The sequence below is a fragment of the Chaetodon auriga genome, chromosome 13, assembly GCF_051107435.1.
Source record: "Chaetodon auriga isolate fChaAug3 chromosome 13, fChaAug3.hap1, whole genome shotgun sequence".
NCBI classification, from domain to species: Eukaryota; Metazoa; Chordata; class Actinopteri; order Chaetodontiformes; family Chaetodontidae; genus Chaetodon; species Chaetodon auriga.
The window spans coordinates 7,012,822-7,027,881 of NC_135086.1; the positions used below are offsets into that span (position 1 = coordinate 7,012,822).

At 43.2% G+C, this 15,060-nt stretch overlaps 1 protein-coding gene across 2 annotated transcripts in view; it reads left to right on the forward strand.

Annotated features, from left to right (window-relative positions):
- The first annotated feature begins 2,874 nt into the window (after positions 1–2,874).
- fn1a (fibronectin 1a) overlaps positions 2,875–15,060 on the forward strand; it is a 28,893-nt gene continuing 16,707 nt past the window's right edge. For both annotated transcript variants that reach the window (XM_076746435.1, XM_076746436.1), the window contains exons 1-12: positions 2,875–3,187; positions 4,175–4,300; positions 4,449–4,583; positions 4,918–5,049; positions 5,188–5,325; positions 6,076–6,234; positions 6,812–7,009; positions 7,265–7,447; positions 7,575–7,751; positions 11,084–11,239; positions 11,622–11,750; positions 11,882–12,025. In XM_076746435.1, coding sequence (XP_076602550.1) covers positions 3,058–3,187; positions 4,175–4,300; positions 4,449–4,583; positions 4,918–5,049; positions 5,188–5,325; positions 6,076–6,234; positions 6,812–7,009; positions 7,265–7,447; positions 7,575–7,751; positions 11,084–11,239; positions 11,622–11,750; positions 11,882–12,025 — 1,807 coding nt within the window. In that variant the 5' untranslated portion in view covers positions 2,875–3,057. The remainder of the gene's footprint in view (positions 3,188–4,174; positions 4,301–4,448; positions 4,584–4,917; positions 5,050–5,187; positions 5,326–6,075; positions 6,235–6,811; positions 7,010–7,264; positions 7,448–7,574; positions 7,752–11,083; positions 11,240–11,621; positions 11,751–11,881; positions 12,026–15,060) is intronic.

Below are 15,060 nucleotides of genomic sequence, written 5' to 3' on the forward strand. Positions count from 1 at the left end.
GAGACAGAAAGAAAGAATAACTATCACAGGAAGACTAGTTATATATGCAGATAAATAGACAAGCAAATTGCATTTACACGGTAGGTCTGTAACTGGAAACATCTGTGGAGCTTCTCTGCTGTATTTCTTGAGCTGGGTACGGTTTCGTAAACTTGTACCTCACGAAAGGTGAACGCAGCGCTTCAGTCAGGATGACCTGCGTGTACATCCTTTTAAATAAAATGACTCAGACCTTCATACTGACAGTTGTTGAGTCTTTGAGTTTTATCATACTAAAAAAAAAAAAAATACCCAGACAGTCTGTGTTACAGTGTGTCGACATGCCAGCAAACAGATTTCCCATGCATGATGGGACAAAATGTAACAGATGGGTCTTTTTACTGTGCCGTATCAAACTAAGTTCCCCCATAACTGATCTTTGTCTGCTGGTGTGGAGCAAATGCTCGATAAATGACGAATGTCACGGTGGAGCCAAATGATGCCAACATAAAATCCCTCTAACGCCTCACTAATGCTGCTACACTCCATAGATTTCCTGACACACATAAGATGACCCACATGGCTCCCTTTTCACCGTGGCTCGATCGGATCGATGTGATTTACCAGCTGACTGATGATTAATCTGTTTTACTGCCCTCACAGTTGAGCTCATGACATTTCAGAGGAAATAATGACACCCATAGTGCTGTTCTTTTTTTTCTCAAGAGTAGATCACTCTGAAAGGAAATTACTTTCATATGTGAACCACACATACAGTGTCAATGACAATCTGTGTAAGGCATCTATGATTTGGGTTTTTTAAAATCTCTGCTATCTGTGCAATGTCTGATTCAAATCCTAATAAAAAGCTGCACATAGCGTTTTATTGTCTTTGATATGCACAAAAAACACAAAAAATTGTCAAAGGGTAAAACTTTTATGCTTTTCTTTCTTCTTCCCATGAACTTTGATGACGTTAAATTAGTTTACATACAAATTTGAACTGAACAAGACGGCTCTGCAGGACTAATAGAGCCTGTTAGCATTGATTATGCACAAAGTTCCATCTCCTGTCTGTTCTCCATAAACAATCAGCATATGCAGTTACGTGACCAAGTCTTACATGTTCATTCAGGGCAGGGATTTCACTGAAAACGAATGCAAAACCATGAAATGTGAAATAGCTCATGTGAATAATATTTCATCCATGTCATGGAAACAGTATTCCAAAGGCTGTACTGAACTGAACTGTACTGTCTGAATCATCATTACAGGGGGTATTTATTTTAAAACATGTGGATGTGTCCAGTAAATCCAGGATAGACTCAAGAGAGTGCCAAAACAAGAGTTTCTATTGTTGAAAAAACATCCAGGGACTCACCATGCATGAGTGTTTCAACCTCAGAATTGTCTTGGGGTGACTAAAGACATGGCAGGAAGTTTGCACTCATGGTGAGGGGAAACAAATGGGTGATTAGGCAAAACAGAGGCATTACTGTAGGTTTCCGTTTAGAAAGTGGTCACTGTTTAGTATATTTACAACAGAAAAGGCAAACAAAATGCAGAGAAACGGACAAAGAGGGTGCAAACGAAAGCTCAGCCTCACAGTTCCAATTGGCAAAAAGGGGATTTTCTAAAAGTGAATAAACTTTGAATGCACCCTCTGTTTTTCCCACTGAATGATGCTGAGAAGAACAGAGCAAAGCGGCCACTTTGGGAAACAGGAAGTCAGACGAGGAGCACTCATCTCGCTTCATATGGTGCTGAAGACTTGAAGATCAAATTTAAAACACGCCAATTAGAAAGAATCTAGTATGTTCAGGAGAAAGGGATCAACTGATTGCAACTGGGGAGAAGGGACAGAAGAAGAAAAGAGTGAAAAAAAAAAAAGACCTCTTGACTTGCACATTACGAAAGCGAGTTTGTATCATTTCATTAAAACCTGCGGACGTATAAACACTTTCCAGACATTGAAACTTTAAGCTACTGGAGGCTTTCCAGACACTGACGCCATTGACCTAATTCCTGGAGATCACTACCAGCACTGTATGTGTGTAAAACCTATAGGCCAATATGCCTCCTATCAACCTCCTGTAGCAAGGTGGTGCTGCTTAAAACACACGAACCTGTAATGTCACTACGAAATGAGGACACAGACCCCTAGATTTTTCATGGCAGGGGTGAATTTGGTGTAAATGAAGCACGTGAAGCTTACAGAGAAACAATGGCATCAAAATAAACTCTGCCTTTCACATCTAGTGAATCTCCACGTATGGGAGAGCAGGTGGCCTTACAGCTGGAAACAGAGAAACATGAAACCTGTTCAAAGGATAAAACAAAGAACAGGTTGGACTCCCCATGCCCTGTCCTGCATGCATAAGCTCAAAACAATCACAAAAATTAATTTAAACCCACTTTCAAGCACACCTGGGATAAATCAGACACACTTAGGGGAGATGGGTGTTCAAGTGACTAACAGGACATTTATTGGAGATTTGAGTACTTATGGTGGATAAAGTAAATGAGAGAAGGGCTGCACCCCTGTGGCCAGCAGGGTCCTAACCTCCAAACTTTTCCACTCCGTTGATGAGCTGGGGCCAGGGACCCACATCATTTTTGCCTCGGAGATATTTTAAAGTTTGTTTACCTCAGTGTTGCAGGTTGCATGGAGACAACCGAGGCATTTTTGAAATAACCAGCTGCCTTACCTCATGATAAAAAATAAAAAAAACAGAAGAAGAGTTTATGAGATGAAATTTGCGTAACCATCTCTTGTTTCGTAAAAAGTTTGCCTGCCTCACTTCTAGGTGCTGCGTGGGTAGGCTAGTCTGCCTCCTTGTTGGACCTCCCTCCTCCGGCTGAAACTAAGCCATGCCCAGATAAATCACTCCCACAGACTGGTAACCTGCACACTGGGGCTGCGGGCTGGAGAGGAGCGGACCGAGCGGGGAGGTTGGAGCGCGGCACAAGAGAAGAATTGCACTGGAACTCTCCGTCCCTTGTGAAAATAACTTTGCACACGGAGCACCTGTAACCACATTCTGCAATAGCCCTGTGGCTCCTATTAAACAGTAGGCTATGTCCGGCGGCACCATAGCCAGCGTGCTGGTTGCGCTCTGTATCGGGAGCGCCGTGAACTGCATGCCCAGAGGGACGCACAAGAGTCGGCGACAAGCGCAGCAGCATCACGTCCCCTCAGTCTCTCAGGGTAAGGTTTTCCCCCTCAAAATATTAGTCACAAGAGGGTTTTCTTGCAGAAAAATGTTTCTCAGTTCGGGTTCCGGGGGGCACCAGAGGTCCCTTGGGGATCTTCAGAGTTTAAGGGATGAAATTACAGTTAATTTAGATGAGTTGAGTTTTTATTTGTGGAGATGGAAAGCAATATATCATGTCGAACAGGATTTGTCTTTTTGCCGCCTGCACTCTCTCGGGTATCATCTGCGTCCCCGCAGTTAAAAACGATTAGGAACCCCACGGTAGAAAAAACCATAATCGCTTGTTAATCTCTAATCTTGGAGTCACTGGATTAACCTCAACCCCAGCATTTTTTCTGATCTCCACAACTTCATTCGTGTGTGAAGTCCAAGGATCAAAGCTTCAGAGAGAGAAAAAAGAAATAAAAAAAACACTTGGCTTCAATTTAAAACTTGGAAGAAAAAAAAGATGGTCCTGGCATGTGAAGTCATGGGATGTGAACAAAGAACATGCCTGGTGGGGGAGAGAGAGAGTAAAAGTGGATATTATTCTCCACCCTGTGCATCTGATTTATTACTCAGCCGGGGGGCCTTTGAAGCCATCTTAACACATCTAGGGTTGATTTCACAGACATGGGTGAAGTCTTGTCCCACAATAGAATGCTTATTCCAATTTAGGGTTTGCTTATTTTGGTATAAAAATAGCTTATGTCTTTTATGGTATTGGTCTATGTGTTTTGTAGTTCTGGTCAGGGCTAGACCACTTTCCATGGCTGCATTTGTCTTTCCACATTGAAAAAGGACATGGTATAGCGAGCAGGTACAGTGTTTGTGGGTGTGCGTGGGTGGGGTGTGTTTTCTCTCTCTCACATTTTCCCTACACTGTGTGTGTGTTTTGGTGTGGGAGCAATGGGAGGGGGTGCCTTTTATTTCACCTCCTGCTGCCTGGTTCTAGCTCGTGCCAAAGTCTCATCAGCTGTATTTCTTCTTCCTCCTGTCAGACGGTTGTTTAGAGAATGGGCACTTCTATGGCATTAATGACCAGTGGGAACGGCCATATTTGGGCAGCATTCTGATCTGTACCTGCCATGGAGTCGCTGGCATCAAGTGCAAAAGCAAACCTGAAGGTTGGTTTGTGAGAATTGATTGAATATTTTTAAAATCTGTGTACACAGTGCACATTTTTTTTTACATCATTCCCCAAATAAGTCCATCTTCATTCCTCTTCCTTTTATAAAAACGCACACCCTTTTCATTGTTTTCTCCCTGTATCAGAGGAAAAGTGCTACGATAAGATCAACCAGCAGTCCTACAATGTGGGAGAAACCTATGAGAGACCCAAGGACGGCATGATCTGGGACTGTACCTGTATCGGCTCCGGGAGGGGCAAGATCAGCTGCACCATTGCCAGTAAGTTTGTGTTTTTTCATGTGTTTCTGTGACTTCTACCGGGAGCTGCCCTGCTGCCAACAACTGCTCTAACCCCAGACCACACATCTGAGCTCACGTATTTCTGTGCATACCCTGGCTTCCCAGACTGATGCCAGTAAACTGGTTAATCTCCATATTCTCCACAGTTTATTAGCAACTGGTGCTCTGCAGCTGTTAGCAGTTAGCTGGGTGGTTAGATAATGGGAGAAATGTCTTGACTGTGTGCTTCTGTGTGTTTTTCTATGTTTTCTTTATGTGGAAAAGCATGCATGCTTATTAATGTCTCTAAAATCATTTTTTTCCCTCTATCTAGACCGCTGTCATGAGGGCGGGGCTTCATATAAGATAGGTGACACCTGGCGAAGACCCCATGAAACAGGAGGCTACATGTTGGAGTGTGTCTGTCTGGGTAATGGCAAGGGAGAGTGGACATGCAAACCTATTGGTGAGTCTTTCAGTCTGACTAACAGATGACTAGTTTGCCAGAGAATTGGTGATGATGTTATCAATTTTCAATGTTTTATGGTTTGATTGGTGAAATGTTTAATTGATGAAGGCGTTAATAAGTGTCTGTTTCCTGCAGCTGAGCGCTGCTATGACAACTCTGCTGGAACATCCTACGTTGTTGGGGAGACATGGGAGAAGCCGTACCAGGGATGGATGGTGGTGGACTGCACCTGTCTTGGAGAGGGAAGTGGACGCATCACATGCACCTCCAGAAGTAAGAAACCCTTTATTTTTGTCTTTATTTTTTCTAGATTTCCATTAATGCTGTCTGTGCCACTGTACTCTATCTGTATGGAACAGAGCAGTGTCACTTTGAATAATGCAGCTTTCAGAGAAATCATTTGAAATCCCCACGTGTTGGGACTGTCTTGTCACCTTCTCTTTTTGTGTGTCTTCTGTCTGCACGAATGTAACTCCAGGGAACGCTCTGTCATTAAGAACCACGCAAGCAGAAAATTAAATTAGCTGCTGCTGAAACGCTGCTGTTTTTGGACAAGTCAATACACATATCATCTTAATCTTCATAGAGTGCAGCACATATATACTCTCAAGCCTCTCTGGCAGAACTTAAAGGCAAAGTGTAGCTTGCTATTTGTTGGAAGATTTTAACGCGCTGTGGAGGAAATGTTTACCAGTTGTGTTTCCAATTAGAATCGTTAGTTGGATCCTTAATGATGCTGGCTGATGTAACAGATGAACATGAATCTTATTCCCTGTTGCTGTCACTTGCAAGACTTCAGGGTGGCCTCGGATATTTTTGTAATGGAGGTCATCAGTACATTGTTATCATTGCAAACATGGAAACAGCTGGTGGCCAGGCAGAACCATTCCCCACATAATCACTGCAGACTTTTACACATGCACATTAGCATTAAGGTTTCACCACGTTTCCCACCTCAGAGTTTGTCTGTCTCACAGTTTCCATCAATTTCTCATTAATTGCTCTCATTCGCTTCTCTCCTAGATCGCTGTAACGACCAGGATACTCTGTCTTCCTACCGTATTGGAGACACCTGGACCAAAACAGACGCCCAAGGCCACCAGCTCCAGTGTCTGTGCACAGGGAACGGCCGAGGGGAGTGGAAGTGTGAGCGGCATGCTTCACTTCACACCACTGGCCTGGGTGAGAAATGATAATATCCCTGTCTTTTTTTTTTTTTTTCCCCCTTCCCTCCTGCTCTCTGAGTGGAGAGAAGAATGTATACCAGAGACAGATGCTGTAAGGAGGGAGAGATAAGAAGCGCCAAGTGTTCAAGTGTTGAAGTGAGAAAGATGTGTCTCGTAACTCATGATCATGACCTCATGAGAAAGAGGGACAGGCAGTGGGGAGATGAGGAGGGAGAATTGAAACATGGTAAAGCAAGTGGGAGAAATGTGTTTGAAGTGGTTTGAAGTGATTATTGGGTGTGAGACAGAAACATATGCTCATGGTGACACAGGGATGGTTAAAAAAAACTCAAATGGAAAACTTTGTCTTTGTAAACGGGACATAATCATTGATAAGCCGGTGCAGTTTGTTGTTAAAGCTGAAGTCATGCAAAGAGCTGCACTCCGGTGACGGATGCATTTTCAAAGGGTGTTTAATTAAAGGCAACCGTCTGTGTTGTTTTAGCCACATGATCAACAGTAATTTTTCAGTTTTTATGTGGCTCTTTGGTATTCTCGCTTCCCCCTGACCTGAATCCAATGCTGCATTTCAGGCACTGGCTCGCGTGTGATCACTAACATCCAGCCTGCAGTCTACCAGCCCGCCACTGTGCCCGAGCTTCCCCAGGAGGGACCCTGTCGGACAGATGCAGGACTGACGTACTTCATCGGCCAGCGCTGGATTAAGAACCAGGGAACCAAGCAGATGCTCTGCACCTGTCTTGGCAATGGAGTCAGCTGTGAACAGTGGGGTAAGAGATGCCCTTTTGTCTTTCCAAATTCACCACATACCAGTGCAAAGCATTTATACGCTCAGTCGTCTACAGCAGCCTTAATTTATTATCATTTTTGCAACTGGAACGCAACAAGTTAACATGTGGAGTAACATGATTAGCCTGAGATAAATGCACAACTCAGCACATGGATGCAGCTGTTCGTGGTGATGAGCTCTCGGCCATATTAGTCATATTTACTGTATTCGTGTGTGCGTCCCTGTCTTCACACAGATGGACCAGCGCCAGTGTACGGTGGCAACTCCGGAGGTCAGCCCTGCGTGTTCCCCTTTATCTACAAGGGGAAGACCTACCACTCCTGTACCTCTGATGGACGCAGTGATGGACAGCTGTGGTGTTCCACCTCCTCAGACTTTGAGACTGACCAGAAATATTCTTTCTGCACAGAGAAAAATGGTGAGCTCTTTTGTGTAATACTATGTACTGTACATATACCATACAAACAGGAGTTGTATTGGGGTTTGGATATTGATAACTCACAGTGATACCAATTTATATGGTTGTTGTGTTTTTCTTTTAACAGTAATTGTGGCAACACGAGGCGGTAATTCTAACGGCGCTCTGTGCCAGTTCCCCTTCATCTATAATGGCCGAAACTACACCGACTGTACAGCAGAGGGACGCAGAGATGGCATGAAGTGGTGTGGCACCACAACAGACTATGATGCAGAACAGCGTTTTGGGTTTTGTCCCATGGCTGGTAAGTCTGTGTGTGTGTGTGTGTTTGTGTGTGTGTGTGTGTGTGTGTGTGTGTGTGTGTGTTTGTGTGTGTGACGGAGAGAGAGGGAACAAAGGAGACAGAGAGACGACAAACGTTGGTGTTGTTTGAAGATATGTGGTACTGAAAGCACTTGTAAGCCACAGTATTTTGCTTTAAAATGTCAGTCAAATATTCATTTTAAAGAAAACAGGAACTCTTTTCACAAACCATCAGTTCACACGTCACATCACATTGCAAGTTCCTGGACTGTGGGACACCCGGGATCATGTAACAACCAAATGTCACCATTGTTGAAATTTCCAAGTCCACACTACAACGTGAGACAGATGTTTTAAGATCCTAAGATGAACTTAATGTGGCCAGATGGTCAAAATAAAGGGAAAAACATGTTTTTATCTTCATTACTGAGGACAGCCTGGCAAACTGCTAGACTGCGGATCAGCTCAACAGTTTGCTAGCCATGGGGGCCACTAATGTGATTAGCATGGCTAATTGCAATGTCCCTCCCAGTCTTAAGTAAAATGTATCTCCGCCCAGTCTGAATCAAGGAGTTAACATGGCCTCTGCATTAACAGCATTCATTGACAATGAAGAGGTTTGTTGGCTAACCTTGTTTAATTTACATAAAAGCTGTTATCGGAGTGATGTTAGAAACGAGTCGAGGCTGATGGCACAGACAGGATCTCATTTGCAGTTCTGACACCTTTTATTTATATTTATTGCCAAATTCACCTTAGAGTCACTGTTGCCTTGTAAGAAGTGTGTTGTGGTGTTGTATAGGTGTCAATTAGGTCTCTATGGGTAACAAAAGAGGCTGAAGCCAGTGAAACACTAGGGGGTCATTGACACTGCGCTACTGTCTAAAGGAGTAATGAAATGGTAGTGATGATGCCATTAAACAAAGACTACGAACTTTGAAAATCTCTGTGACTCATTTAGATATCAGAGCTCATGTGTATTAATGCCTAAATGAGCCTCATGGTCTAATTAAAAAGCCACAGTTATGTCGGATATTTACGTTGAGTTCAAGTTTGCAGTGGATTACAAAGCCAGGAATCCAAGCTGGCTAATGCCTTTTGAACATTATTGTACAGGAACATGGAGGTTTATCCCAGGCATTGCTCGAATTGAATGTGTACATGATCTAAGCGCAGTCAGTTGTGGTTACATTGTAAAACAATATCTGCAAGTAGGAAGCAAGGGTAGCTTTAATTAAAACAAATAATCCGTCGTACTTCTGTCTACATCAAAGTAGACTTCAAAGTAGACCGATAGAAGATGGAAGAGTCCGTTTGGCAGCAAGCAGTAAAATGTGGATGGCACACATCTTCAGGACTTATCTGAGATAAAACGGTCTTTGAGTTTTAAGATAAATGGAGAACTGGATTTATTTTATCTCGCAAGAGCTTATCTTTTGTTTTGTTTTTTTTTGCAGTGTGGTAAAACAGATCAGAGCAGTCTTTTTAAGAAGTTCACATATTTGAACTCAGCCCAGTTGGAGAATTATAGATCATCCTAAAAGTTATCCTTTTTTCATCCAAAATCCCTGAAAAATCACTACAGACCAACAGCTGAAGATGGTTGAGGGTCATAAAATCTTCAATTTCAATCCAGCTTTCTACTTCACTTGTCTGCATTCCAGTGATTGTACCATTTTTCTTGATAGGTTGCAGAACTGGGCTGGCATTTGTGGAACAGCTTTAAACTGGTTTTGTTCTTATTTGACCGATATATATTTTCATGTGCATATCAACAATCATGTGTCCTTCTCAGCTCCCTTGCGGTGTGGAGTCCCTCAGGGTTCAGTCCTTGGACCAATCCTCTTGTCACTTTCAAGATGTATCATTTCACAGTTATACCAATGATACTCAGATCTATTTCTCTGCCAAACCCCGTAACCTGATTCAACTGTCCTCCCTCCATGATTGCTTAGCTACCACCAAAGCACATTACCCCTGTTCTTGCATTCCTTCATTGTCTTATTGCTAAAGCCAGAATAAACCACAAGATCCTGTCCATCACTTACTCTTCATGACTTCGCCCACAGTTGCATTTCTGATCTCCTCGTTACTCATTCTACTTCTAGACCTCTCCAATCCTCAGATCTCTGCCTTTCATCCATCCCCCGCTCCAGCTGCAAAACAAAAGGCGATCGTGCCTTAACAGTTTCAGCCCCAGCCCTCCGGCGTTATCTTCCCCTGTTTATCAGATATAATTCAATCTGTGGACCGTTTTAAGTGGCTTCTAACAACAAATCTTTACAGGCAGGCCTTTTTATAGGTACATGTAAACAGCCTAGAACAGTTATCTGCTTTTTTTTAATGAACTTAAAGTACATATCAAGTGATGGGATAATAGATTTCTTTTAAAACTGTAATCTTCTCCAGTTGGGGGACCCACCTGTGGACCGACACCCTGCCGTTAAAAACAAAAAACACCCTGTCAAGTTTTAAAGAGGGGAAAAAACAGCACTCCTGCCCTTCAGCCGATGTCAAAGCGGGTTGTCTGTGTTAAACTCAGTCCAGCAGTCAAAGCAGCAGGGGGTCTTTGATATTGACATTAGTGACTTCACAGGGATTGCCAAAACAAACATGGCACTTGAGATGTTAATGGTGGTGTTTAAATGACAGTAATAGTCTGGAGCCCCTTCTCCTCCACCTGTCTCCATCAGGAAAGTTTGCTGCATAGGCTCATCTGGTGTCTGCCATGTGTTCTCGGGCAGTAGTCTCCAGCTGTGGGTACACCTCCATTATGCAAATTGCTCCTTTTACATAAATAGATCCACTGTTTTCTCTCAACAACACTCAAAAACATTAGTATTAATGCATTGTCCCATATGGAGAAGTTGCAGAAGCACCTTTGTTCTCTCACACACACACAAACACACACTCAGCATAGCTACAGGTCTCTACCTGTCCCACCCACCTTCACAAACTTTCTATCTTTTCCTGATAAAAAGTACTCACTCTTTTAATTAGCAGAGAACATATGGTGAACACACACAGTCATTCATACACACAAGGGCACAAGACAGCTGTTTCTGGCTTTCCATCCTGGAAAATCTTCTTTCCTATGGGCACAGGTGTTCTGTGGTTCTATCCTCTACGGCCTTGTGTAGTAATGGTAGGGTAGAGTCAGTGATCTCCATGGGGGATCATTCATTATGGTGTGTTTTTGTCTGTGTTTATCTTGCTGCACTGCTTGCGTTACTAACAGGTTATATGCACGATGTGTTTGGATGCATGCCCGTGCATCCGATCTCTGTGATGTAATTTGTTTTTTTGTAACCTGCTTTGTCCTGTGTGTTCTAGCCCATGAAGAAGTGTGTACGACCAGTGAAGGGGTGATGTACCGTGTGGGAGACCAGTGGGACAAACGGCACGACGTTCTGGGTCACATGATGCGGTGTACCTGCGTCGGCAATGGTCGAGGAGAATGGAGTTGTGTTGCTTACTCCCAGCTTAAAGGTGTGTGTGTGTGTGTGTGTGTGTGTGTGTGTGTGTGTGTGTGTGTGTGTGACGGCTTGAGACAGAATAACATAAAACACTGCCACGACAGCACATCTCAACTACCTTTACATCCTGTGTGTGTGTGAGGTAGTAATTAGAGGGCAATATTAGAAGTCTCTGAGTGAAGAGGTGAAAGGTCCGGTAATCACTCACATGCCAAAAGGTTAAAAGTGCACACCTGCACGTTATGGGGCTTTGGTTGCACCTGCATCACACACACACACGCACTCACAGTTCAGAGGAGTACATGTGTGAAAACAGTGAGGTGCTTTCATCAGCTTTCATTTTGCGTTTGCTCGCATGTCTTCACACATTCATTGTGTTTGTGTGTCTCCTGCAGACCAGTGTATTGTGGATGGTCTGACCTATGAGGTGAACCAAACCTTCACCAAACAACATGAGGAAGGCTACACGATGAACTGCACCTGCTTTGGACAGGGACGTGGCCGCTGGAAGTGTGACGCCATTGGTGAGTTTAGCATGTTTCAGGTTTACATCTGGAAACGGGCAAGAGAAAAGAATTATACATAGATGGATGCCAGACTCCAGAGCTCTATCGATGGTTTCTGCTGACTTGGTTTTATATGACTCTGATCTCAGACCAGTGCCAGGAGCCGGAGACGAGAGCCTTCTATCAGATCGGAGAGTCTTGGGATAAAGTCATCCATGGAATCATGTACAAGTGCTACTGCTATGGCAATGGCATTGGAGAGCTCAGCTGCGAGCCCCAGCAGTCCTACCCTGGTAAGATGTTAAATATACACTTAGGTTAGGTGATGTAATGCCCCGAGTCAGTCATTAAGACTGCCTAATGGCAATATTGGATTTTTATTGGATTTTTTGAAGGAGCTTTAGTTGAAAGGTATTTATTAATTCCTTATTTGTATTTAATTTGCTGGATCAGCCAAAATCAGACTTCACTGGTTATTTTATCTATAAAAAGCTTGTCCTGAAGTTTTAACTAGGAAAGCCGGGTAGATGACAATATGAAAACTGGTGTAGAACAGGATAATAAATGGACAAAATGTTCACAGGAGCAAAATGTTTGTTTAAGTCACCTCGAAAATGAGGCCCTTGACTTTGATGTGAAACAGAGAGAAATGGGAGGGGGTGTGATTTCCTCTTTTACAGATACACCCCCCACTCCGAGCCTTTGTTCTTGCTAGCATGTGGTCCATCCCCTGTGCTGTTTCCACAGCTGTACAAAACAGCACACCGCACGTGTGTCTGCACCGCCGACTCACACACCTACCACATACACACCTTAAAAGCCCTTTGAACTGCAGTTTTCGATTTTGTGGAGTTTAGCAATCACTTAACATTGTGAGACATCAGCTGGGATCCTTCAGAACAAAGTGGTGCTTCATTCATTCATTCATTCATTCATAGCCACAATGGTGAAGTCACCTCATTGCTGATAACTTGAGACCGAGCTTGGTGAGATAGCATCGCTGCACACCGGCGTTTTACAACAAAACCTCTTCTCACTGTTTTGTCTTGCCGTTAAGTTTTCCCCTGCAGAGGTCTGTGCCCCTTCACAGACATTGCGTTTCACTTGTTAACATTGTGCCCCCTTTGTCATTACGACTGACGACATTGCACAGTGTCTAATTTGTTCAAATCTTCAGGCACTTTTCTTTCAGACTTTTCCATTGGTTAGAGCAGTATACAACCCCCGTTGAGTTTGCTCTGTAGCTTTCCTTGGTTTCTTGTGTTGTGTTGTTTGGTATGGCATCCCTGAATAATTCAGCATGCAACGTTCTTCCCATTTCCCCTCATTCTTGTTAAAAATAGTCGTGCACAGTGTGATTGGCTTTTGTGGAAGACATTTGCTATTTTGAAAATCCCCCACAGCACGCATAAATATGTCAGTGCCGCTCGAAGTGAGACAGTGAAGCGATGGTAATGGAAACAGAACTTCAGGTTCGACAAGTCTTACGTAAAGGAACATTTGAACTGCTATTTGTTTGCTCTGTGTGTAGAGCAGGTTGACGAGAGACACAAAATGTAGGCCACTATTCTGCCGTAAGTGGCTATAATAGCAACCAGCTGCGAAGTGTGTGTGTGTAAGTGTGTGTGTGTGAGTGTGTAAGTGTGCGTGCGCCTAGGCATACAAAATACAGCATGCTAAGATTTAAGGGCAGCAAGAGGCAAATCCAGACCCCAAGTTGGCTTACTGGGTGAAACACCATAAAAGGTAAAAATGGAAAACCCGTGGGACTGATTTCTAAAAGGTTTTCACAAGTCTCAGATTTAGCCCCACACTGATAAGATCTTCTTAAAAGATGTTGTTTTCTTTTCTGCCGTCTGTGTTTATCCCTCCTTGTCTGGGGTGTAGTTTAATCTCTTGGGGCATTTCTTATTGTTACGGTGACTCTCAACATTACTTCCCTTTGCTGCGGTCCTTATCACCACCGTGCTGTGCATCTGTCTGCATCAAGGGTGAATGTTGTGTCTATGTGTGCAAAGTAAAGGGGGATGTGAGCATGCATGTGTGTGCGCTTGTAGGTTACACGCGTGTCTATGCACCGCTGGGTGACTGTGCGTGTTTGCACATGCAGTACATCCACTGCAAGTGTGCATCCGTTTTCATGCACGTCCCACATCTGATTCTATGTAACCCTTACCCTCGCCAGTGGCCTGTGGGTCTGTAATAGGCAGTAATTGGTCCCAGATTGTTTTTGAGGTTTGTGTATCTGCTAGCAACTTCTGGTTAACCGAGCCACTTGCTCAGAAACTTTGATTACAGGTCTGCTATTTGGAAAAGTGGTCTGAAAACCTCAGTTCTTTATAGAAGCTACCAGTTTCTATCAGCACAGCTCATGTCAGGAGTCTGCTCACCACTTGACTTCTGTTTACATTAAAGATGAATTGATAGCCTTTTCTCATTTCTGACACCAGTGAAGATTTTTGTGCAATTTTTGAGCTTCTGCTGATTTTTCCTCTTTTGTATCTACTAACCTGTTAAGCCTTTTGTATTCAGCTTGTATTATTCTCTGCATAGTCTGGTAATTTGATACGCTTTAGCCACATTTTGCAATAGAGAACCCAAGTTTATTCAGCGTGCTGTCAGATGTGGGAATGACACAATACACACATTTGACGTTTTCCAAGGGATCCACTGACAGACGTGCATACGTAGACATGGATCAGCTGTTGAATGTCGTTTGTGCGTGTAGCGAGGCTTGAGGAGTCCTGTTAAGCATCGAAACCCATGTTTTCGAGGACTGAAAAGAAATTCTGTCGTCAGCTCTGCTGTATTGTTTTTACAAGCGGTTTTCTCGCACTTCTTCATTACTTCCAACAATTTTCGTTGCAGCATTCTTTTCTTCTTGGGTGCTCGTTGTTTGTAAAACATTGCCATAATACTTTGAGTGATGTGCGCTATGACGAAACCATACAAGTATATTTGACAATAGGTCATATTTGATCTTGATTCTTTTCCTTCTATTCAATCTAGCATTTTTATTCTGACCTGTTCAATGCAGATAAACCCAGCCAGCTGATTGTTCTGCTGATACATTTTGTGGAGTTTTATGATAGCAGTTGTGTTCAAATTGGAAAAATCTAAACTCAATGTTGAAGGTATGAATTTAAAGGAGAGACTATGTCTGTCAAAGACAATTATGAGATCATTAAGCTTTTATGCAGGGAACAGTTTTCACTGTGTAATTAGTCTTCTGTATTCGCACTTGTTATTTCTAAAGTGACCTATAAATGTTGTTCTTCAAATAAGCAGTTAATGATCTCCAGCATAATATGCCTATCCAAGAGAACGA